Source organism: Melospiza georgiana, chromosome 1 (genome assembly GCF_028018845.1).
Source record: "Melospiza georgiana isolate bMelGeo1 chromosome 1, bMelGeo1.pri, whole genome shotgun sequence".
NCBI lineage: Eukaryota > Metazoa > Chordata > Aves > Passeriformes > Passerellidae > Melospiza > Melospiza georgiana.
Window position 1 is genome coordinate 111,629,581 of NC_080430.1, and position 26,559 is coordinate 111,656,139.

Below are 26,559 nucleotides of genomic sequence, written 5' to 3' on the forward strand. Positions count from 1 at the left end.
TCTAAAGGTTATGAAGGTTGGTCTTAAATCCATGCCTGTGTTGTGCACCTTGCATTCATCAGTGTTTACTCATGCAAGAAGCCCTTGTGACTGGAAAGGCATAGCTACTGGAGGATGCAAAAATGTGAAAAAAAATGTCTCCCATACTTTGTGGGTTGTCAGGAAGTGAGTGGAGCATGAAGGAGGCATGAGCACTCCTTGGGGTCCCCACAGTTTCTCAAGAACCAGATGGTCTGATGGCTAAAGCAATGCCTTACTGTTGCCACCATCTCTAATATAACTCTTTACATTGGAAAAAACACCTGGAACAGTCTAATTTGAAGCAGAAGCTTTGTAAAGCCTTGGCAAGATGAATCCAAGTAGGTCCATCTGAAGTCCCTCCTCTGCTCTGAGGATAGCACATAAGGGCCTTTACATAAATTCAAGTGGGCATGTGTGAGCTGCCCCCATGTAGCTGCACATTTAGAGCAAAATGGTTACGAGAAAGAATATGCCCAGCACAGGATGCAGTTTATGATTTCAGGTTCACTTTCAGTGACAAGATCCATTTGACAAAGAGATCAGTTCAGCAATGCTCATACCTTTGTTATGGCTATCTTCTCTATGGAAAAAATCCCAGCACTGGTATTCACAGGTCAGGGAAATTGGAAGATGTCTTCATCAACATCTTCAGTCCAGTTGACCCAGATCTAGGCAATCTCAGGCCTTGGGTACTATTCATCTCACAAACAACTGTGTTTGACTCCTATCTCCGATGCAAGATAAGCACCCCTTCTACCATCTCTCCATCACCTTGCAAGTCAGTTTCCACATCTTCAAAATGTGGGTAATTACACTTCTTTTCTTTTACCCTTCATGTGACATGGCCATTTAATTATAAACTGTCTGGAACAAGGTCTGCCTGTCCATATGCCTACCACCAAATACAACAGGGGTCCTCACTGGATGGATGTGGCCAACGATCCTAAAAGAAATTGTCATTAGTGATGCTGCACTGTCTCCTGCTTCTAATTAAAGACATTCAGCAATATTCAACAACAGAACTGAGGGGCCCTTCTCCTAGGACATATAGTGATATTCTTAACTACACCAGAAACATGCTTATAGGGTGGCCTGGATTGTTTGTCTCAGGTTTTAGGGAGTGAACAGATGTAACAATTTTCTATAATTTGGTTTGGTGCAGATGCTGAAATGGGGCATTCACAATAAAATATATGCAGTATATGTAATTTCAGCTGGATCCTCTGGTGTTTTAAAGTAAAAGTGTGTACCTGCAAGCTGTTTTATGGTTTCTCAGTCATAATTATCTCTGTTACACAGACTGCTACAACTACAACTCTTTCTTCATGTGCAAGCTTTTTAACAGTGTCTTGACAATTCTGTGAATTTTGCAAGGCATGGTATTCTCCTTTTGCTTTGCTCAGAAGCCTGTTAAATTGTTTAATTTCTCTTTGCGGTAAATTTATGAAGTAATCAAATGAAAGAAGGTAGCAGCAGATAATCTATATGAGAAGCTCTTGCACAAGACTGAAAAAAGGATCAGTTTAAGAATCTCAAAGTCTAGATAATTAACACATTAACAACTTGAGCTGCGAGTATCTTGTTTGACAACAGAAAAGAAGCATTCATCTACTGCAATTGCATTATTATATTATGACTGGAAGGAGACTGGAAATGAAGGTTAAAATTCTTAACAGCTGCTGCCTAGTGCATGCACTTGAAAGAGTCTGTTCTGCTGCCTGTGGCATTTCTCAAGGGATGTGGGAGCTGATGAATGACAGAGATGCTAATGCTAAAGTACCAAATATTTATTACATCAATACCAAAGAGTAGCCTTTACTAGGTTCAACAATTAGGCTGAAGGTCCTCAAAATCCCTTGCTAATCACTACACCAGCTGACCTGACAGCCAGGGAGGCACAGGAAAGGCAGATGCTCCCTTTGCCTTTTAGTATTCTGTACATACCATTAGGGTTCCACTGGTCTTCTCCTCCCAGCACGAACAAGAAGTTTTCCACTTCCACAACGCAGTGATGGGCACTGTTGTATGGCATAACTGCAAACAAAGCAAGAATTCCTTGTCAGCTCAGGACACTGATTTTATCAAATATTTCCTCTTCACCATCTGTACGAAATAATATGAGAATGTCACCCCAGGCATGTATGAACACTGACTTTAGCAGCAGACAAAGCCACTTATTAGTAAACTAATGCAATTCAATGTTGCAAATAAATTAAGGAAAAAATCAGGAATTTTGGTCCCTCAGTGCCCCCTCACCTGCCCAAGTACCATACATGCTGATCTAAAAATAACTTGTAAAAGGGAAGTTGCATGATATTTCCCTGAAAATAAGCAGATGCTAGAAATCCTAGTATGCTAGAAAACATTAAAAAAAACTCAGCCATGCTTTGTTCTGCTGGTAATGTTTCCACAAGAAGAGTCAGTATGTTCAGCAGCTTTCTATTACACAGCAATGAACAAGCTGCATTTCCATACAGTTTTAAGTTTTTAAATTAAGGTCCTGCTGATTTAATGCCTTTTCCAAATGTATACGCTTAATTTCCTGTACAATGTCATTAGCAGCACGATCACACATCTTCTATTCATCTAATCAGGAAGCCCTTTGTTAACAAAGATCAAAACTGTGGCATTAGGTTTGCAATATCCCTTTTTTAGGTGGGGGGAGAGGTATCATGATTACTATGGACCAGCTACAGATGCAAACATCTATTTCTTAATATTTACTTTTTCCACTGCAAATGGTAAAATGCGAAAACAAGGATTACATGTACATGGCACAGATATTACTGCAGTGTGCCATACCCACTTTAATGATATTATATACCCACTTGTGATATTATATGGAAAATGCAAACTTATACAGCATTAGTTACTATACCACATAGAGTAGTTTTGGCCCAGTGGCACCAGTAGGAAAAATGATGTCCTTGTTCAGCTCATCATATGGGCACCTTAAATCTAGGTGAGGACAAATGGGGAGGTGATGTGCATGTACAGGCAGGGAACTTATTGCTTGACACGGATCAACAGAGCACTTAGGAAACCAGTGCAGTGGGAAATCAATATGACTCAGGGCCAGCTCTTACTTTGTGCTCTTTTGCCAATGCCAAAAAAAAAAAAAAAAAAAAAAAGAGGCAGCCTATCTCACACTTGGATTATTTTGAGTGATATATCTCTCATTTCATTTGTTTTATTATCTTTTATTTTTCTCAGAATGCAGTTGTGCAGTATAGCATATGCAAATAATAATAAGAAGAAATATGCACAGCTTTGCTATTTAGGACACATTTTCTTAAAGATCAAGTGGGCTCATTTCAGCTTCTTACTGAAGTTTTTGCCTAGGCAATGATGAATAAATAAGGTATGTTTTTAGTTTCTAGTGAAGGTCGAATATCTTTTTCATAGTCTGTGCTCTTACAAGTCATGTAAGTGAAGCAGTTCTCAAATTAGGCAGCCAGATACAGTGAAAGTTCATTAATTAAGGTTATTTGTTACTGATTCAATTTATATTAACTGGGAACTAATCTCACTGCAAAAGATTTTTATACTACCTAGGGATTCCTACAGTATGATGAAAGAATGAAGTCTGTTTTTGCTATCTTTTGAGACACCATATCATCATTATCTCACTCTTTAGTCTTAGACATTTTCCTATTTTAATCTCTCTCAAAACCACAGAACTTTTCTTGATTTTGTAGATGCTTGTAGTAAATAAAGAGTTTTGTCTCTCATGAGAAATTGCTGCCTTTCTTAGATGTTTTTTGGGACCCTGTGAGGGCTTCAAGTTTTAAGTAATACAGTGCTCTATTATGGTTTCCAATTAGGTCCAAGCTGCTGGTTGCACCCTCAACATCTTCTATTGGTCAGTCTGAAGAGCTCCAGCATTTATAGGAAAAACTGTCTGCAGGTAGCACACATGCATATTTTTTTCCATTGTATTTTCACTTTTGCAAAAATTTGTGTTTATTTATCCACCATATTGACAAAAACAGAATCAGCAGAGGAAGAAATTCTGCTTTAAGCTTTTCTGCTGTTACCATGCATATAAGGTATGCAATAAGACTCCCATAATTATTATGATAATTAAACCTTGAAAACTAATGGCTTAATCCTGGCTCCTACTGAAATTGATGGCAACATTCCCACTGATACAGGATTGGGCCCAAACAAACCAAACTACCGTCCATAACTCACAGGAAAGCTAAAAGGAGGCTTGACTTGGAAAGAAGGGCAGTATTTGGCCTTCAGAAAGAAAGGTGACTGCAATAAAACACTGCAGACCTTTACTGTGACCTTTGTTTCTCTCAGAGCTTTGGAGAAAACTGTTCTTAGTCTCATGAATCTACCCATGGGACTGAAGGGAGCTGGACAAAACAGGGAGAATGGAGCAGCAGTGTGGACATCTAAGAGGGAAGGGACTCTAACTGAGAAATCAACCACCTCACAGTCTTTCTCCTTGACCCCTCAGAACTGGGAGTTATAGACAGAAATCAAAAGAACAATTTCTTTTTCTTTTTTTTTTTTTTTGTTATAAAATATCCCTTGAAAGCACAGAAAACTTGCACTAAAAACCATGATTCTTGTGCATATACACCCAGATAGGACCTAACTTTCACAGACAACAGTCAAAATTACATGGCAATGGGCATGTTAAATTCAGTATCTGGTAGTAGCAATCTTCTCAAACTCACTGGGCTTGCCAGGGTGTAACAGGAAGAATTTGGCCCATCACACAGTCTGGCCAAGCTGCTGCTTTCATTAATTTCATATGAGTCTTTGTCTGCTGTTTGGCTTTAATAGTGTGAAAATCCCATCTTCTCATTTTTTTATCTCAACTCATTGGAACACCTGCCTGCCCCACAGAAAGGGTATTTGAAGAGAAGTTTGTACGCCACGCTCAAACACAGCCCTGCATGAGTTTTTAGCGTGTCAGTCAGTGAGTTAGAGGGAAAGGGTAAGGAGAAGCTAATCAGGATGAAATGAGATTAAAGGCTGTCTAATTTTACAGCAACTGTGATCCATCAGCCACTGTGAAAGTGACAGTGGAAATGAATGATGGAGACAGACAGGTGGGGCTGTACATTTCACTGATTTATCCTCAAATGCACTGGGCCTTATTTTATTGAGTGAACATGACCGCATTTATCATGACTGTCATCTAAACCCACTTCCCTCCATTTAAAAAGGTCACTTTACTAGGAGGGAGTAGGATAGAGGCACTTTCAAAACAGATTTAAAATTTAATAACACATGTTTATAAAACCCTGGGCAAAAATTCTTAACTTTATTAAAGACCGATTTAAAAAGAAGGCGAAAACACTGTTAAAAGGAGGAGAAGATAAAAAAAGCCATGGTCATCTGAGAAATATGCCAAGGTGATGGGTGCCAGGGAAATATGTGAGATACACAGATATAAATGGAGTAGTTGCAGTGGGCAGAAACCACCTCTCCTAAGTCCCTGCCCCTCACACACATTTCCCAAAGCTCAGGATGCCCATGCTTTCCTGCACCAAGAGCACAAACAGGTGCAAACAGCCCTGCTGAAGACAGCATTCCCTCCAGCCTCCTTCCCTTTCACTGATGTATGATTGGTAGGAGACACCTGGTAAGGTGGGAGGAAATTTCTCAGGTACAGATCCGTAACATGCAAAGCTGTCTAGGTCAAAACCAAATGGAAGACTTATACTTGAGAATGATCTGGAAGGCAGTGGAGTCCAAGACTGCAGTGGTGTTTGCTAAGAAATACTTCACTACACAAACATCTGTGACATTGTGCAGGAGGTGACACTCAGTTGTTCTTCAGATACAGATGAGGAGGAAGACACAGCAGCGCTGCATATCAGGATAGATATCCCAAGAAGAAATTCCTCACATATGCCAAAGCTCAGCTAACAAAAAGTACCAGACAATGTTCTGGGACCTACTGTCAAAATCAGAGACTACAGGTTATAGCCAAATGCTCATGAAATTAAACACTCTCAACTATGAAGCCTGAGAGGTCAACCAGATGCAATGATGCTTCAAAGGCACCTCCATGATACACCTCATGCACCTAACAAGCAACAATGTGTGCTCTTTGTCTTACCCAGTTTTGCTTAGTTTCTGCCAATTATTGCACATTTAGGAAACAGCATCTGGTTGTTCTCCACAAATTAATCAAAGGGTCATCAGTTCCTCCTCCTCCTCCTTACACCTTTCCCCATCTATTGTCGCTTCAACACTAACTACCAGGGAAAAAGGGAAAACCAGAATAGCACTTCTCAAGACAGAAGGAGAATGAGCTCAGGTCCCAGGAGATCTGAAATCTGTGATACAGGCTAAACTGATTCCTCTGCTCCGCTAAAAACTCCTTCCAGAAATTCTACTTGATTCCTCTACTCAAAAAAAAAACCCCCCCAAAATCCAATACCAAAACAAACCAAAAAACCAACCAAAAAACCCACAAAACCCCCCCAATCCCTAACCAACCAAAAAAAACCCCAAAACCAAACCACAACAACAAAAACCCCCAACACCATAGATTTTTCACTGCCCTGAAGCAGTCAGCTGCTTGAGATACAGGAGGTACTGTAAGGAAAACCAAGAAATCTCTTCCTCAACTACTGCACAGCTTGAGCATAGCCCCTTCAAGACTCAGTACACACCAAGAAGTCATGCTCAGCATCTCTAATGACCTGTGCAGATGACGCAAGAGAGTGTTTCCAGAACAAAGATGTCATTATCAGAGGACATATGGATTCAATAATGACCTTCCACACTATTAACAGCCTATCCTATTGACTACATAATATTCAACTACAGCTTCTTGAAAACTGGTTATTTCCCAGCTCTGAAGAGGGCAGTGGAATGGGAGATGTCTCTTTCCAGCACAGAAGGCACCCACAGACTCACTTTAGGAGACTGTGATTTGCTCGTGGCAGAGACACAATAGTCATGCAGAGACACAATATTCATTTCATTCCCAAGCTATCAGCAAAATGCTGGGCAGACCACAGCTGGTCCAATTATTTCCTGAGAACAAAATATCAGATACTGTTCACCTTTCCACATTTCATACATCATTTGCAGAAAGACTACGCATTTATTACAGAATGCTACTTGCTATTTCTTACCAAGGAGGTTATATAAATAAACACTACGATTCCTCTGTGAATTGTTCTCTTCAATTGTTTGTTATTTAATAACTGTGGGGAAAGACTGACCACAACAAGTATGAAATTCTAGCCTCAGAGAACATGGTGGTAGTTTTAAAGACATCAGATATTCATCCATGGGTATTTTCTGTTCAAAAGATAATGAAAGAAAGTTAAGAGAATGATCAACATAGATGGAAAATACCCCTGTTAATATTCCTGGCCAAACTTCATTCTGTCACCTCAAATTCAGAGAAATACATGCAAAATGTTTTTTCTAGTAACATACCAATGCCAGCCTTGAGTCAGAGCTCAACTCCTTGTGGAAAGGCTGGGACCATCCAGCACACTTACCATAAGCAGAAAGTCTTATGATGAAGCACTGTGCCTCAAAGTCACCTTTGAGGGATTATAACTGATACAGCTCTGGTCCAGCTGCATCACTGAGAACATTTTTAGCTCAGCTGGAAACCTCACCACCTCTTCCTTCCCATGCCGGCTTTGTGGCAACTTCATCCAAGCCATCACAAACAGGATGGGCACAGAGCTGCTGAGCCCATCTAGGATACAGTCCATACTTCTACTGAGGCTACAGGATAGCATAAGCATCAAGAAAGAGTTACCTAAACAGATCAAAGTCCATTCACAACACAGTGAATGACAGTTCATGTCAATTACGGTATTTCTCATTGTGAAGATATTTCTTAACATTTTTTTTTTTCCATTCAACTGTCAAGAGTTATTCTTTTATACATTCAGCCAGGATTTTTTAAAACCTGGAGTTTTAAAAAACTCAGGGAGTTCCTTGGTTTAGTCAAGGAGTTCCTTGGTTTAGTTGTTTTAGTGAGCTAAAATTTTCATATGTGAGCCTCTAAAACAAGACACTTAAAGTCTGACACAACTGCTGACACAACAGATCAGGCAAACATAACATCAGGAATAGCCGGCATGCTCAGCTCTCTCCTGAGATAAACTGTTTAAAGTTACTTGGACACAAGTTCTGAGTACAGACCTGTCTGTTTCAGCAGATGAAATTCATCCTATGGGAGAATGTTCTATTGGGTTTTCAGCAACATATACATTTGACTGCTTGCATGGACCAATTTTATCCACACATTTTCCAAGCTGCAGGCACCCATTTGGATTTCCTTTGAATAAAGCTGTCTACTTGGATCAACAGTGTTTAAATAAGGTAGATAAATACTGCACTCCCTCCTTGAAAACTGATATTCCTGTATCAAAAACTTGACACAATCTTCCCCATGAAGTGCATAGAAAACCTATGCACACTCTGCTGTGTTCCCTGCTGCTTCCCCCATGGGAATGACTCTGTGCAGCTGAGCTGCTGATGCAGGTCTGAGAAGCTCTTGTAAGTGAATACACCAAAAATCTTGGCACAACTTGGAGCAGAGGATGCATGCATGGTCCTGCAGAAAGGTTCAAAGTGACAATTTTTCTTGTTTTATTACCCCCTGCTTACCCACCTACCTGCTGAAGGTTGCCCCTCACCATCCAGATGCCCCACGGATTTCCAGAGAGCATTTATCAAGAGACACTTGTCCACCACCATGAGTTATGCAATGCTACCCCAGTGATGGCTGCCCCCCAGTAGAATATCTTGTGTACCTACCCAGGCCTGGGTTTGCAGTCGCTGAAGTGGAGCCCAACATGTATTCCTGGGAAATGACATCTCGTCACATCATAACAGTCTCATGATGTGACATTTTGCACAACAAAAGCTTCTCATGGACGAAATGATGAACAGTCCCTGATGGGAGAAAACCACTGCAGAGTTGCCAGAATGCTCTGGGAAGAAATACTATTTTGTCCCAGCGGGGGCTTTCAGATTCTCCAAGATGTCAGCTCAAGGACACGCATTCCCTTCTCCAACAGTGCCACGGGGCAGAACACTGTACCCAGGAGTGGTGTGCTAATGCCCAACTGCTTGTGACTGGTCAGGTATTCATTTATGGCCCAACTTCTATCTGACCTTGAGATGCACACATTCTCCTGGTCTCCTCTGAAGGCAACCTTCCAAGCTCAGAACAACCACAGCCCCTCTTTGTGTTTCCCTGGCTGGATCCTGTTGATGCTCCTTGGGGACCCATGTCTTTAAAGGCATTCATCACATGCAGCAATATCTTACTTGGCCCATACCACCCCAAGTCTTCCACAGTCTTCTCTCTCAGTCTCACTACTCTGCTCTCAGCTCTTGACTGACATACAATTTTAGAGTTATTTAGGGTTTTGTTTCTTCCCACTAACTCTCGAAGTCATTCCTGGGAAATAAAAATGCGATTTTCCGTTAGGAAATCTCTACATGGAGGAAGGATACACCCATATTTCACCCTATTAAAAAAGAAGTTTTGATACACCTAAGTTCATTCATAACAGATGAAATGGAATTCACTGCTAAAATTCACTGCTACAGATTTTTCAAGTTTTCATTTTAAATACTTCAATATTTGCAAATGAAAGGTTTTGTTTACAAGAAAGTCCAGCCTATACCTAAAGCACTAGACCTAAAGCAGAAGATGATGGAAGGAACTGTCCCATGCCTACCTCCTGGAAAAAAAAAAATCTTCCTTTCCCAGAAGACATCTACTTCATATGGGTATCTGAAGAAAAGCCTGAAAGTCCAATATGCCTAACTTCCAGCATGCCCAATCACCACATGCAGAAGCAGGACTGTCCACAGTTGTCTATCAGTAGCTCGACAAATACAAATACAGAAGGAAGCACAGGAATTGAACCACATAAATTAGGTAGCACCCAAGACTGCTTTCTCCAATACAAACAAGGTAGAAATGTTTTTCTCCTAAACCTTTCTCCACATCTGAGCTTCTAAGGAAGGGAGAGACAGACTCACAGAAAATTTTCAAATTCAGGGCAGGAAATTACCTAGGCAGCAAAACCTCAAACGTAAATCTATACACAGAAGACAAGATCAGAATGTATAGCTGGAAAAAAAATCCATTAAAAGATGTGGACTAAAATTATGTTAATTCTCTTCTGCTTTGTATGAAAACGGTAGTGTTTAATATTTTTATAAAAAAACAGCAGTGAAAAATGTGTTGTGATGCCTACTCATAACAATCCCAAAACTCCACTCCATGTAAGTACTCATATCCCTGTGTTTTCAAAAACCTTTTGTGGAATTATGAAGCAACCAGTCAGGAAACAGACTGAAAACCACGTTTCTCAAAACTGAATACCACGGTGAGTATCACAGCACAAGCGGCTGCTATTTAAATCAAGAGGTGTCAAAATTCATGGGCTGAACCACATTCACACAGAATCACAAATAATTCACAAATCACACACTAGTGCATGACTGTGGGCTGCTGACAAACAGGATAAAAGGTCATGGTAATTCAAATCACTGGCCATGCTGGCACTGCTGGATTCAACACAGACAGCAGACTAAAGTAAAGCTGTTGTGATCAATCCCTAAGACTTAAAATATACCTAACTGTGTATTTTATAATATAATAATATATTTAATATAAGTATCCTCAAACAGCTTGCATCTTTTGTTGAAGACATTTATTTTGCAAACAGAATTGTTCAGGAAGGTATAATTTTCAGTTAGTTAGGTGAAGGAAAGTGAAGACTGAAACACAAAGTCTGCATGAACTAAACTGGGACTCGCTGTGCTAGTAACCATGGCTTGGAGCAGGTTCTGGTGGAGACTGAACTGAAGAAGGAGTGAAATGGAAAAGGGCAGGGATGGATCAGGACAGGTCAGAGGGGACACAGCAAAAGTACTGGGTGTGAAGGAAGAGACAGCAAAATCTGCAAATACAGCAGCTCATACTGATCCAGAACTCTGAGTCCTGCAGTCTTCACATTCCTCTGCTGTCAGCACATCTGGGTGGAACCCAGTCATGTTTACACCTCTTGGCTTCCAGGAGAACCTTCCTGGAGGTCCAGGCCCATGCACACCAGAGGTCTGTGGAAATTGCCACTGCAAAAAACACTTCAGCCCCTTCTTGTCTCATGATCCATCATTCTTTGTGATAGCCTGTGCACACATGAAGCCAAGAAATAAACAATTGAGAAAACACATTATTTTTTAAGGTGCATTGAATTTAATCCTGATCTGTTCCCCACCAGGCTTCCCTGCCTGGCCCCACAAATTGGAGTGAGCAGGAGTGTGAAGCCACAAGAAGAAGTGAAGGACTGATGTATTAACAGCAGCACCAGTTTGGATCAGCTTGTAATGGTTGTGAAACTACAACCTCAGCACATAATACCAAGCCATTGAAATGGGTTTAACCCAGGGTTGCTGTGGCCCTGTCCCTCTTGCAGCCCAGGCAATCCAGAGCCCCCCTGTGAGTCCATTCAAAGCAAGAACCTGGCAGAAAAATGATCCTGAAAAGAAGAAAGTGTATTTTCATTTCAGTTTAAGCTGTTCATTTTCTACAGCTACCCATTTCTCCTGTTCTGAGAACACTGGTTACCTGTGCCTCATTTTCAGAGCCTGATTTGATGCCTGATACGCAGGAGCACTCTGTACTCACTGCTGTAACACAAGTAGGTGGGAGAGGCCAACTGGAAACCATGGTGTGAGTGGTCTTAAAACAGGCACCCCAAAATAAAGGACACCTTTTACTTTAATCACATTGCACCTCTGTTCCTCATCTGCAAAATGGGAACAATGATAGACCATGCTCCTCACAAAGAGGATGGTACAAAAATATCACAATGAATGCCCACGAAGCAGTTGTTGTGAAGTCTGTGAAGAAAACCTTGTGAAAAGATTCCATCTTCTGAAGAGTATTTCAGAAGCATGTGACAGACAGGATATACTTGCCGAACACCAGCGGAGAAATGCTGTGAGCAGAAATTCAGCACAGTCCCTTCTGTGCACCGATGTGTGACAAAGAATAGCGTGTGATATCATTGGAGATTTTATCTTAGTGCTTATGCAAACAGAGGCCGAATTAAGGTTGCAGAGGCAGCTTAATTCTCACATTTCTTAACTCCAGAGGGCTTAGTATCGCCGTGTGTCTAACACTCTTTCCGAGCTGGCTGCGAGTCCCTCGGTGCGTGCTTCACCCGGCTCTGACAGACACTAACACCTTCCTGCTGCTTCGGCATCTCCGCATCATCCTCGCAGGTGTCGCGGAGTCCGAAGCCTACGAAGCCCATGGCCGGAGCTGCAGGAGCCTTCCTCCTCCTCCTCCTCCTCCTGCTGCTGGTGCTGCTGCTCTCCCTCCCCGACTGCCGCATTTCCCTGCCGCCGGCAGTGCGAGGCTAGGCCGCTAGATGGGGTGCGGCGTGCCCGGCTCCCCCTCCCCGCGGAGAGGCGCTTCAGTCATCTTTTGGCTTCGGGTTTTGCAGCCAACCGAAAAACAAAAGAGGTGAAACGCAGCACAAAAAAAAAGGCATAGCCAGCTTCCTCCCAAGCAGTTCACTTCTGCTTGTTCCTCGTGTTCGGCGTGAAAGGGAAGAAATCAAACGGAGTACACAAACGCCCGGGAATGCTCGGCGCGCCGATGCCGGCGGATGCGGAGCCGCCGCCGCCTGCAATGGGCACGGCAGGGGCTCAGGCTTTGGCACGGCTATCACTCACACCTGCCTTGCCTCGTCTTGTCTCAGCTCCTCGAACCCAGACTGCGCAAGGATCAGTCAGCGATTTCCCTGGCAGTCCGCACACATCTGCTTTTCTACTCCAGTCCCAGTGAAACACAGCAGGCACGGTTCCCGTCCCCGCCAATACTCCGCCAAATCTCTCTCCCTCTCGCTCTCAATAATGACCTCGAAGCTGGGTGAAAACAACGTGCTCGCTTTTAGCGGAGAGCATGCTTCCTCACTACAGGGGTAAGGAAGAGGAAAGAGGACATGAGGAAACTGTGACACAAAAAGATAACTACAGAATTGAAGGAAAAAAGTCCTTTCCAAAAGAGTCAGTCCTTTCCAATGGGAAGACAGCACTTTTCTCAGTTAGTCCCCAAGTGAACTGCATAATGGTGGCCAGATTACAGCTCTCTTCTCATCTTCCCAAAGAATGATCTTTTGGAGAAGGTGTGATGAAGCTGAAACTGTCTAGTCCATCCACGAAGGAGAGAAGGGACTTGTATTTACCTGCATAACCATCCACCACTGCTGAATTATGCCTTCTCTCACTCTTCCCCAACAGCCTACAAGATGAATTGTCCCTCTGAAGGCATCATCCATCCCAATAACAATACTTATATTAAACCTGTATATAAAATACAACCAAACACTACTTCCCAACATCCAGCTTCTTCCAGCTTCCCCCAAAAATACCAGCACCCGAGATCCCCTACACAGTACTCTCTCATGACCTGGCCTGGCCTTGTAAGCTCCTACAGACTCCTTCTCCATGGCCAAGAGAAGGAGAGCAAAAAGCCAGGATGATTTTGAAGTCAGTCTTTTCTTTTTTTTTTTTTTTGTATGGTACAAATGGGGAAAGTCCCTCTGCTCAGCAGAGGAAGACTGTCTGAGAGCAGCTGCTGGGGATGCTCCTAACACAGGGCAGCAGTACAGGCAGGGGTAACGCACCCTCCATTCTCCTCTTTACCCCAGCAATGGAACAACTTGAATTTTGCAGTCAGTCACAGACAATACTGCACAGACTGATTTCCCTGCAAGTGAAAAACCACCTTGAAAGAGCCTTATGCAGGGGTATACCCAAGTGGGAGTGCAGCACTTGGATTTGGCAGGATTGCACTTGAGTTGTGAACAGGGAGAGGAGCACAGGCAGACAGATGTGTGCCTGCCCAACAGTGAGTCCTGTCACATACCCTGCAGGTGAAAACTCAATCTAACTCTCATTCCCGATGAATTTGGACTTCCACAAAGAGAAGCAGATGAAAAAAATGTGGCAGAAAAAGAAACACAAAGGAAATAAAATAAGGCAGTGCATTTGAGCTGTTGTTTTTTTTAATTCATTGCAAAAATGCTGATAGAATGTGCAGTGCATCACTCCTGGACATTAACGCAGACTGATCCTGCCTAAGGAGTTTGCAGTCTTTATATAAATTAATAGACAGAATATAATCCCAAGTGCAGTGCATTTGATCATATATATTAATATGGAGACTGCTGATCCACATCTCGTTAAAATAAATGTGTTTTTACACAAATGAGGTTACCACTGATACAAACACTCATACTACAGAGCACGAACAGATGATCAACACTATTGCTTTGGTGCAGCACGGTGCTTGAGGAAGCCACCACTTATCAGCTGGGCTGTGGTAATTGCTCCTAGCCTTTCACAATTAGAAGAAGCCACTAGCTTAAACTACCTTAAGCACTGATTACATTGTTTAAATGAGCACAGTTTACCTTACATTTGTAACCACTTAGGAACAGAGCACTAGCAGGCATTGTGGCTCAGCGACTGGATGCTACCTGGGGAAAAGCAGATCGACTGGATCTCTTGCAACCCTTTGGCCACAACAGAATTACACAAGATCCAAACTCAATAAACTTCCACAGGTGACAAGCAAACAAGAATAGCAACCACCTGCAAAATGAGCTGATGAAAGCAACCTACTCTATATGCCCTATTTATACACTACTAAAACTCTGAAATTTTGCACTGACTCTGCATATCCCAAGAAGCAGTATGGAATATTTATTGCAGAAATAACTTTGTTAAAATTCTATAGAGTCCTTAAAGCCAAATTTTAGCCATTAAGTCTGCAAAGACAGCTCCACATGATCAGCTGTATGTAAGCTTTCAAATGGTAACTCTTCTGATTTATTTTGTTTTCTATATAAAGTACTTACTGGTGTTCTGCAATATGTGGAACATCTGACCAACTGCAAAAATGTGTTTGGGGCACTTGCTGAGATCCATTTCACTAGATCTTCACAAATAAATTCATTCCTATTGCAGCACCAGGGTGCATAAACATAGTTTTGATAAAATGAATACTAAGCAAGTTTACAAAATTTTTGCCTTCAAATCATATTACCATGAAGATTTAGTTGTTTGTTCTCTGCTCTACAGTACAAGTGCTGATAACCCAAAACATTTTCAAAAATTACAAGCCACACCACTAAATCCTAGACACTACATATGCTTGATGCCCCTTCAATTTACTTTCCTCAATTTGCTTTCAATTGTCTTTTAATTTTCAACCATAAGATCAAAACCTCCCATTTGAAAACAATCAGTTGAATCACACAGCTTTGTCTTAATATACTAAATGTGCAAGATCAGAGATAAAGTTGTTGGCAACACAGCTAATGTAACTCTGCAGCAAGTTCCCTGAAGTAATCAGAATTAGGTACTCAGTTACGCTTTACTTGGGCCCATGACAAAGGGCAGCATTATTGTTGTGCTCTCAGGGGACAGTCCCAGGGGAGAACTGTGAGTACCAAAATTGTTATGGTGTGGTGTAGTGATAACTGAACTAACTTCACGTTACTGACCCAGCCCCAACTGGTGTGCTCTCGAGTTCTCCTTTGTTTTAAAGGTCCCAGCTGGTCAAGGGCCTGAATTCAGTACTGTATCCACCAGTGCCAGGAAAAAATGCATTAAAAAGGCATATTAAATGATCAAAAATGGGTAAATTGAATATTTCTTCCCAGTTTTTAGTATCTGTCTGTTGGTTTCTCTACTGGATAACCACAAGTTATTTACAAGTAGAACAGACATTAAATTCTTAATACACTTCACTCATAGTTTTCACAGAGTGATATGAATTTGGTGCACACCATTCTCTTTTCTTGCCTCTAATAGCCCAGACTTTCCTTTTCTCGTGTGTGTGGATTTTTTTTCCTGCTACACTTGCCTGACATTTTTGCACCAGCCTCTGGAGGCCACCCAAGAAGGATTCCAGCTCTGGTGTCTGCCCCCATTGTCCAACCCAACCAACCAAAACCAGTCACTCCTCAACCCCAGCTGCACCCTCTGTAGGGCTCCTGACACCCAAAACTGGTGTGTAATTATTCACTCCCCACTTTGGTGCTACTTTTGCTGCCTTGCTTTTGTGAAGAGGAAGAGGATTCCCATCCCTGGCTTTGCATCCCTGGGCCACTCCAGCCGCCACAGAAGCCTAATCCTGCAGCACCCTGCAAAACCTCTGAACCTCAAGGGAAACACAGAGCTCTCAAAAACATTTTTTGCATACTGCTAAAATGTAATTAGGGACTTCAGAAGAAGAGGTAAAAAAACATGGTGTCAAGATGTAGCTTCATTCCCACTGAACAGCACTGCTTTGTGCCATGTGAAGCCAAAACACTCTTCCCTCCATTATTTTCTCCAATGACAATGAATTATTTTCCAACACTGAAAGTTTCAATCAAAGCCCTGAAGTGACTGCAACTACTTCAGGTGGGCTTTACCTGGGGGGGAACCTCTTTCCATGGCAGCCTTGCCTCTCTGAGGAAAGCCAGGCTGCTAAAATAAAGCTGCTGGAGTGAAGCCAAATCATGGCTTCAGGAAAACGGATGCTATGTCAGGGCTTTATTGATGTTGTAAATCTTTGCAGTTAAGAAAAATCAAATTTCTGAGTGCTGAAGTGATCATTTCTCGGAGCAGTGCTAGAGACAGCATGGGAGCTGACAAAAAAAAAAGGACAGTGGCTCCAATCGTGCTGGGTGAAATATGTCCTGGTGCAGAAAACCCCTAAAACATCCTGCACATTAGCAGGACTTAAGCTGGAGGCTTGAGCACTGGATAAACCCTTACTTGGGACATCTCTGCCCTGAACATGTCTCTTTTTCCTGGAGCTGCAGTTGATGGGAGCCAGTAAATGCCCAGCTGATTCCAGCAGTGGCGATTCTGCTGAATAAAACAAAGTTTAAACGAGCTGGTGCGGACATCGGTGGTAACACAGCTGGGAGACAAGGGCTGCAGGGGGAGCAGCCAGAAGGCTGGGACTGGGGCACCACAGATCATCCAGCTCTGTGCTACTGGCTGCCACAGTGCTTAAAGTAATTGCAGTCCTCTGGAGAGAGTCGATAGATAAACTCCGTCCTATGTTAATGCACCACCATATAGAGCTGTTTACAGGCAGTACTTAGTAAAGTACTTAAGCATGTATTTAAACAGGCTGCTGAACATCAGTGTGATTAATACTTTGCTGAATTAGAGATATAATATGAATACATTTTTCTGCTGTTGCAGTTTTTCATTATATACACTTATAAACTGGACATAAGGATTTTCTTTCAGTTTTGCATCCAGCAAATGAGTTAATTTGGGAGTCAAATTCTGCCTTAGTTATGCCTGCACAATGCCTTTCATATGCATGAGGGCAGAACACTTCTTTTTAATTGGACTTATTTTTTATTAGTCTATAATCAAGAAAAAAACCAAATCTGGTTCTTTCTTTCTGATCCTGCAGCTCTTTGACATTCCTTTCATGTCACTTCAATCAGAAAAGTATCTTTTACATATGGTGTGTATGTTGGTTAAGGCCATGCACATACAGCAGCTGCAATTCTTGACCAACAAGCAAGCAGCTGCTGCTGAGTAGAGATTGGAGCCACACACTTTGTTATTCTGCATGTAAAACTGGGTGGGGGGGAGGGAGGAGAAGAGAAGAAACATGGCTCATACATCACTCATCATGGTAATTCTATTTAAATATATTTTAATGATTTCTAACAACATAATTTGCCAAGCCTCCCCACCTCAAAGTGGTGCAAGCACATTTCTCTCTCAATTTTTCCTTTGCTGCTTAGCCCAGGAGGAACATTTACAATCTTCTAGTAAGTTCTGGAGTCAAACCTTTTTTTCAATCCACATATATATATATATATATGTGTGTGTGTGTGTGTGTGTGTGTGCGTGTGTGATTACTGCAAAATAATTGCAGTCCTCTAGAGAGAGTCTATAGATAAACTCTTTTACCATCTTCTAGTAAGTTTTGGAGTCAAACCTTGTTTTCAATCCACACACACATGTATATATGTATGTGTGTGTGTGTGTGTGTGTGTGGTGTGTGTTTTGTAAGAAATGTAAAAGATACTTTTCTGATTGAAGTGACATGAAAGGAAGGTCAAAGAGCTGCAGGATCAGAAAGAAAGAACCAGATTTGGTTTTTTTCTTGATTATAGACTAACAAATATATATATATGTATATAATATATACACATATACATACATATATATGTATGTGTATATATTTTTTTTTAAATAATCAGAACTGATATACATTAATTTCATCACTGCAGAACCATCACTTGCATTTACTTGCAGTTTCTGCTCACAAGGAAACAAGCTTGATTTAATAGTTTGAGCCACAGCCATCTCAAGAGTTGAAGACTTCCTCCCCCCTCCAAATTAAAGCTAAATAGTGTGCATTAAATACATTATCTACTTGTAATAAAATGGGAATTTTTAAGATGATTCAGTCACAGATAATTTGTTGCTGCAAACGACAGGCTTGCATCAGCCACTGGCCGCTCTGAGCGTTTGCTGAGCCCAGGGAACGCTCGGGTAGCTTACCCACTCCATGGAAAACATATGTTTGCACTGTGGAAAAGATTCCTATTCCCTTTTGTGGCCTTAAGGATCCTGGGTGGGATCTCCCATGCCATACAGCCGGGGTGCTGGGCTTGCTCACCCACCAGAGCCCTCACATGCCGGTTAGCCCAGAGCAATGCAGCAGGAAACCAGCCACCATTCCATGCCAAAAACACAGCCCCGTGTATTTCACACTCAGCCCCCAAGAAGCCATCAGAGCAATTCTCCAGAACAGCTCTGGAGGGGGCTCAAAGGCACCCTTTTTATCAGCCTGGGGTGATCTATTCACAAGCAGAGGCAGCACAGCTGTGGGGCTGCCTTTGTTGCTCTTGCCTGGCAAATACCAGAAAAGACCACTTGTCTGGACTGATGGGAAGGCACATGTTAAAGCAATTAATTAATTTGCCCTAAAAGATTGAGGCCAGGCCAGGATTTGCCCCTTTCCCAGTGTTCAGTCTGATTGTAAGCAATGGGACTTCCACCACTTCCCATGGGAGATTATTCCACAACCTAATAGATCTCAATGTCAGGAAGTTTTTTCCTGATATTCAGCCATAATTCATATCCATGAATTATGAGCTACTGTCGACATCACATCCATTGAGGCATTCCTAGAGCCTGCTTCATTTAAAATTATATGCTCTAGTTATGCAGGGTTTCTGTGTACTAGGGCAAAATGCTTTTTCTGCAGGTTAATTCATTACTATTCAATTTGTTAACACTTTTTTTCTCGGTGTGAACAGTCATTCTGCAGTTGCATACTCTGTATAGTAGCACAATCCCCATTTGGGAGCAGAATCACAATATATAAATATGACAAAACAACACACCAAAACCCATCCCTGTAAAGACATATTAGTCTGCTCCTGCAGATACTCCAGCATTCAGTTAAATCAAAGCAGTAGCTCACACAACACCTGGTATGAGACAGAAAGCTCAGAGAAAACCTTTCTCAAGTACATAATAAATTTTATTTCTGTCTTAAAAAGGGGGAAGGTAGGGGAATGGGGGGGGGAAGTAGGGAAGGGGAAAGGGATGGGAAGGGAAGGGAGAAAGGAACTTAAGCTGTGAGAAAACAGAGGAAAATTGAAAAGAGAATGACTTCCTATAAACAATGAGCCTGTACAACACAGTAAGAACATACAACAGCAAATTAAGTCAAGGATGCAAAATTTTCACTTCTTACCATTAAAGCACTTAGAAAAATGGAGAAAGCTAAAGCAGGCTTCAAAAATCTGTATTGCAAATAATTGTGTACACTTATGAGAAGGAAACTGCCTTTTAATAACATTTGAGAGGAGGAAATTCATAGAATGTACCAATCTCTCAAAGAAATCGGAGGATTTCAATGAGAGTTTTTTATTGTTACATTTTACCCAGCTAGAAGAGTTCTGCCATCCTGTTTTCAACCCATTTTACATAAATGCCACATTAGCCACTGGAAAAGGGAATGCTTTCCAAAGTAAGAATCTAAAAACACACCTGAGTTCATTTTCATCTCCATACATGCCTAGTTCCCATTAATGCTACCTAAATCCCAGAGCAAGTAGGTAAGAATATACACATAAATTTTACCTGGAATTAACTAAAAACCAGAAAGCAAGGAGCACTGAATTTGCAGACTGACATATAATTTAGCGTTAAAGTTATTCCAGATGGTTGACTTTTTTAGAGACAGTGGCCATTTAGTATTGAAGGACCTACACAAACAGGTCTGGTGAGAACATTTTGGCAAGGTATAAAGGATGTGACTTTATTGAAATCTGTATCTAGCCAGGTGGGACACTTGCTTTGGACACAAGACAGGACAAGGCAGCTGCCAGTTCCTGCTGGACCAGATGTGTGTACATAGCAGACAGACAATGCCCATAGGCTGAGATGGACCCAAAATGTTGCAGAGCCTCTAGGGCAGCATTAAGCCCATATATCTACATTCTGTAGATCACCTGGTGAAGTTAAAGCAACCTGTCACTTGTAGCTAGGCAGTTTCTGGTTTGCAGTTAGCCTTGCAAAGCTTGACAAAACTTTGTTTTGTGGAGCTGTGAAATCCCCCTTGGGTCATACGTGAAGAATTCACAAGCTAAAAAATTGTGCTCTAACTGCAACCCTCTTTCACAAGAGATGTTGAGAAGAGAAGGGATGTTCTGATGTGACTATAGTTTTGCCAAAACATTTGAAATATTTTTTTCATTTTGCCTTGGAACTAAGCAGTAGAAGTTGCTGCAAAATGGAACTGTCATCCTCAAGCCATCTGTAAAGATATGTAACTCAAGTAGAAAGATGACTTGGAAAAAGGTAAGCTCTGTGATCCAGGAAGAAGGCTTTGAGTCAAAGGTTCTGATGTCCTTGCAAGGGTGTAGCAAGGAGTGGCATCTCCAGGAGCCAGCACCTTTCTTTGTAAGATGTCCCCACAGCAGCCTGACATCGGCATCTGCTGTGAAAATGGCACCAATCATGGGGTAACTCACATGTCTTACCCCTGCTGCCTTCTCACTCAGCTCTCCACTGCCTCAGTGCCCTGCCTGAGGAAGGGGCACTCCTCAGTGTTTTGGAAGGGGGTTGTGCCCTGTTCTCTCATCCCCCTCAGGTTTTCAACCACAAAGGGTCGTGCTGAGCACAGGCAGGGAACAGGACATTGAGGTAACACTTATGGACTCTCCCTGGAAGTAGCTGTTTGCCAATGGCATTTTTGAGGATGAAGATGAGCAGGTATCTTCAGGCATCTTTGTATATGCAAGAGGAAATGAACAGCCTGGTTTCCACACAAGTGGGTGTTCACAAGTTCATAACCAAAGACAGAGAGCAGCCAAGAGAAGCTGAAAGACTGTTGAGAGCTTTAGCACAAACAGACTGAATGCAGTGAAAAGAGTTGTTTCAAAGATACACCACAGCAAGATGTGTAGGCACTGGGAACACAGGAATAGAACATTATCCAGAATTTACAACACACCACATTTACAAGGCACAGGGAACAGAAGAAACAATCTAGTAACACTTGTGTAAATGGAGAAGCTGACAACATTATAATCAAAAACAAAAACGCGCTGAAAGAGGGCTGACATTTCTTGAAAGTTATCTCAAATGGCAATGCAGAAGAAAATAATATTTAACACATCAATAAAGCAATAATTGTGAGAACCTGCTACGTTTTCACCCACTATATTTTACTCATTCTCAGACTTGTGCCTTGCTCTTAGACACGCAGGCGTGCGCCATGAATGGCGCTTGCACAGCTGAACTCCCACGCATCATCCTCAGAACAGGAGCTGTGGTTAACCTCTGCTATGTCACATGTAGAAAAATACTCTTCACTCTATTTCTGTTCCTCACTTCTATATTCTTACTTCCCTGTAGGTGTAAAGCATGTGGTTTATTGGCAGTGTGTATGACCACCTTGAATTAATCTCCTAAATCCAGGCTTAAAGCTGGATAGTCATACCAACCAGCCAAGTTTTCTGTGTGTGAATCTTTCTTCCTTTGTGACTGTATTTTCCTGCTTCTGAACCTTTTAAAAGGGTCTAAGGATGAAAAATATAGATGGAATTTATGTTTTAAAATTAGCTTTCAGTGCAATCTATGTGTTTCTTTAAGGAGGATGCATAGAAACATGTACATATGTGCACATGTACATCTTCTACATACATCTACACATTTACTAAACCTGTCTAGTGGGTAATATAAAGACTACTGGCGTAGCAATATGCTAATGCTTGCTCAAGCTTTTCAATGCAGTGCTGAAACCATCCTTGACACAGCACTGAAGCAGAAGCTGCAGCATGCCCAACTGCTGGATAAATGGAATAAGAGAGATGAAATTTATCAGGGCTGCCAAGAAGTGCTCATCAAGACACATTTTTTGACTAACATAAGTGTGCAGTATTCTCACAACTACAATAAAAGAAAAAGAAGGAGGGGGAGGAAGAAATTAGAACAAGCATTTATCAAGACAACCTGTCCATCTGATTTAATACATTTTTTGCAAATATCACTTCCTTTATTCAGTTACCAACTGTTTTGGAGTAAATTGAAGGAGAAAACCTTTGCTTCTAATATCATTCTTCAAAAAAGTAAAAGCTTTACAGTGATTGAACGTATTTACTTGAAAGACACCACATTTCCAAAGGCACAATGTGTGCTAGGCATCTAGTAGTACTCAAGCTGACACTTAAGCCTTTGAAAATTTCTTCCAAGAGCCTCTGATGTGAGCTATAATCATACTGTTTGTCTTATAAGTAGCCAACCTGGAAAATAGAAAACTGGATTAAACACTCCAACAAATGAAGGATTGAGAAGTTCTCAGAGACTCCAAAGGCATTTCAGAAAAGGAGGAACATGAGTTTTGTTATTAATTTCCTCAGGAAAGACAAAGTATCATTCAGTATAGGAAAGGCTGATACAACTGAGCACAGAACTGCCAAAGAAAACATGGAAGAAAGAAATATGACCTATTCCAGCAGAAACAATGCAGGCTGGGGACTGGAGTGACCTGGGTTCTCTATTGCTGACTTTGAAGTAAACCACTCTACCTTCCTTTCACTTGACTTCCCTTTGGATAAAGTACATAAATAATGATGTTCAAAGGGTTTTGAGAACCATCAGTATGGCTTAATGCTGGCTAACATGCAAAAATGTTGGTACTGAAGACAGAGGACTGCTGCACTGTCACAGAACATATTCAAGGGAAATTTAAAAAGTCAAAATGACAGAAATAACATATGTTGTATTCAGACCAGACTACCTGCAGGGCACTGCTTCATGTAAAAATGAAAGCACAGCCAGCCTGGGGAAGGAAGGAAAAGATGGACTGCCTTTATCAGAGCATCAAGGGTGGAAAGGTTTCTGACTGCTCATTATGGTCAGAGAATCAGATGAAGACGACAACTCTTTAACATTGTGTGATTGCTGCTGGCAGGAAGAAGGGGGATTGGGAAGGAAATCAAGGTGCCTGCTTCATTGCTTGTCTTTACACATGGACCAAACACAGCTGACTTAAACATACCTAGCAAAGGGCAGGAAGGCCAAGACAAACAGAAAAAAAGACTAAGGGATAACTAGGGAGAAGAAGAAACCTGAAAATAGGTGCTGATCATCCTGACTAAATTCTCCACTCTGTCAAATTTCTGGACATTTCCCTGTCTTTCCCCAAAAAATATGAGACAGTTCTCATTGGACAATGATGTTGGCTTTTATGTTGGATTAAAATCCAAACCTAGTGCAATCCCTAAGCATAAATGCATTATGGCCCTTAGATATATTTGCTATTATTGTGAAGTTCACTGAATTCTCTCCATGGTTCACCAACATGATGTGGTGAACTAGGGAAGTTAACCAATTTTACAATTAACATCTTATTGAAAAACAAAGTACTGATATGAAAACAGTATCTGCTGCAGCTGCAGCTTCACATGGATGGAACATGCCATGTAGGAGTTCAGTAATGCTTCCAGCACTTTACCTTTTGTGCTTCAGAGAAAAAGGAATTTTAGATTGAAGCAAGGAATCTCTGTATATCTAGAAACCTATAAGACCCAATTTCTCTTCTAGTCATCACTTCCAATCAGACAGATGGATAAATTGCTATAGAAATAAACACAAAAGAACCTCAACTAAAACAATGACTGCATCATTTTTATTTATTTCTTGCATTCTCTGTTCACACAGCAAGAAATTTAATTCCAGTTAGATCATTCTCTTGTGATACTTTTTTCTTTCATTTAATATATTTTTAAATGCTTAGAAGCATTATGACAGAAAAGCATGTATTTTTTTGCCCTGGTTTATACCCATCATCCTTACCATTACAACAAGACAAAAGCATTAAAGTAAAATTAATCATGTCAAAAGATTTTAGCAAAAAACAAGGGAGACCATGCATAAAGCATCGCTTTGTCTAGTGTGAAGTCACGCTCTGATTAAAAACATATAATGAAAGTGAAAGTAATACATCATTGCCTTAGCAGTAGGGTTTTTGGGAAAGCTATGCAATTCTGAACACAAAAAATCTTTATAGGCTCTGGATTTTGCAATTATTATAGAATAACTCTAACAAACACAACATTGTTTCACTTCCTTAAAGTTTAATTAATCTTAAACGTTGCAGTTAAAACAAACAACCAAAGGAGTTATAGAATTAAACACAATTAGACTCCTGGCAGGACCATAACTGGTAATTAAAACCAAGCAGCAGTGGCTGGTTCTGAGCAGTGAGGTATGAGGTGGTGACACAGAGATCCCCCCTCTCCCAAAGCCCCACATCCAGTAAGTAGTTATAAAGACTACAAAATATCACAGAATAATGAAAACCCATTAACAGAGCAGAACTTTTGCTGTTACTGAGGTCTGTCACACCCCCTTCAGCAGTTCCATTTGTGTCACTGGGCAATGGTAGCCTGTTGCTGCTACGTGACCTATGTAGTACCCAGCTAAAAAGTGAACAGTGTTTGGGCAGATGTAGGCTGGCCTGAAAAGAAACCATGCAGTGAAGGTATTTGCTGCACTTTATCATAAAGTCTATAAAAGCTTCAACTTTGTTCAGGCACAACTGTGCAATAAGTGTTTCAAATTAAACACCAACATGCACATTATGATGTGCCTAATATTATTTATAATCTCAGATTAAGATTGTGGCCGTATCAAGCAAAATTAGATGGTAAAAAATGTTTGTAGAATGCCACTAACTTACTCCTTTCTTTTCCTCTTTATTCTGCCTCTATGTTGTCAACATATAAACAATAACTCTCTGAGAAATACCAGATAGGAAAAATACACAGTAATACTAGACTGTGAAAAATCTACCGATCCCCTGAGCCATAGCATTCTTGCCTATAGATGATGACATTAAAAAATTGGAAATGGGTGCACGCTTCCCCTCCTCTCCCGGGTCTATGAACAAGGCAAGTTGTTTTCCTGATACCTTTCGAATTACTCCCATTAGTACTGATGCATTTGGTGCTTTGGCTATCCAGGCAGAGAGAGGTGGGCAGGATCCCCTGCCAATAGATCTAGTCTTGTCTAGGGAACAAAATGAGATTGCTCCTGTGCTGAGCTGTCAAACTCGATAGCTCGTGCTGTTCCACCTGCACCCACCCTCTCAGCTCCAGCTGCAGTGCCATGGAGCCAGTAGTTCCTGATGGCTGATCTTCTCCTGCTCCTTATGCATCACACAAGGCAGGACACAGAGCCCTAAGCAACTGAGTGCTGAGAGTGAGCCACTCTCCCTGCTGAGAAGGCAAAAGGAAACAGGCCAGCAGCTCCCTCTCAAAGGGGTCTGCAAGCCCTGAGAGTAACTGCTGGGGCTCCTCTCAGCAGACAGTGACAAGACGAGATTCGGGCTCCTCTCATCCACCTCCTCCTCTATGGCCCTGCCGCTGCACCCAGGATTGAGTGTTTGCTCCTTTCCCACCATCCCTACCCCCAAATGCCACTGGCACAGAGAGCAGAAAATGAGGAATGCAAATGGGTTTGGAGGAAGGGAGGGGGACTTTGTGTGCACACTTACATTGGGTCAGTAAGCCTCTCAGTGCGAAATGTGGCATTTTGTTGGTGTGTGGGGGAGCCTATTGGCAGCCAGAAGGTTAAAGAAAAAACTATGTAACAGGAGAAAATCAAATACACCTAAGGCAATAATAAAATAGAACATCTTGAAATACCAGACTACAGGAACTGAAATTCTTCCCATCACAGAACCTCATGAGCAGGACATAGCTTTTGCTCTGTCCCTATTCACTGAGGAGCAAACCCATCATTTGCACTGACAAGTTGAGAATGAACTGCAACATTGGGACTGAAAGTACTATCTAAATAAGAAAAAAAAAACCAAAGAAGAAAAAATCTTCTGCCTTTGCTGCTGATTGTATATTTCTGATAAGACAACAGTGGATTGAGAGAGAGGTAAAAAGGTAAAGAAAGAAAACTCCTTCCTAAATTGCAAAAAAAATACATTATAAA

The 26,559-nt window shown here is 41.5% G+C and overlaps 1 protein-coding gene across 1 annotated transcript in view; it reads right to left on the reverse strand.

Annotated features, from left to right (window-relative positions):
- The window catches only part of KLHL14 (kelch like family member 14), a 56,586-nt gene that overhangs the window by 12,628 nt on the left and 17,399 nt on the right, over window positions 1–26,559 (reverse strand). The window contains exon 3 of the mRNA XM_058036954.1: window positions 1,966–2,055. Within this exon, the coding sequence (XP_057892937.1) occupies window positions 1,966–2,055 (90 nt within the window). The remainder of the gene's footprint in view (window positions 1–1,965; window positions 2,056–26,559) is intronic.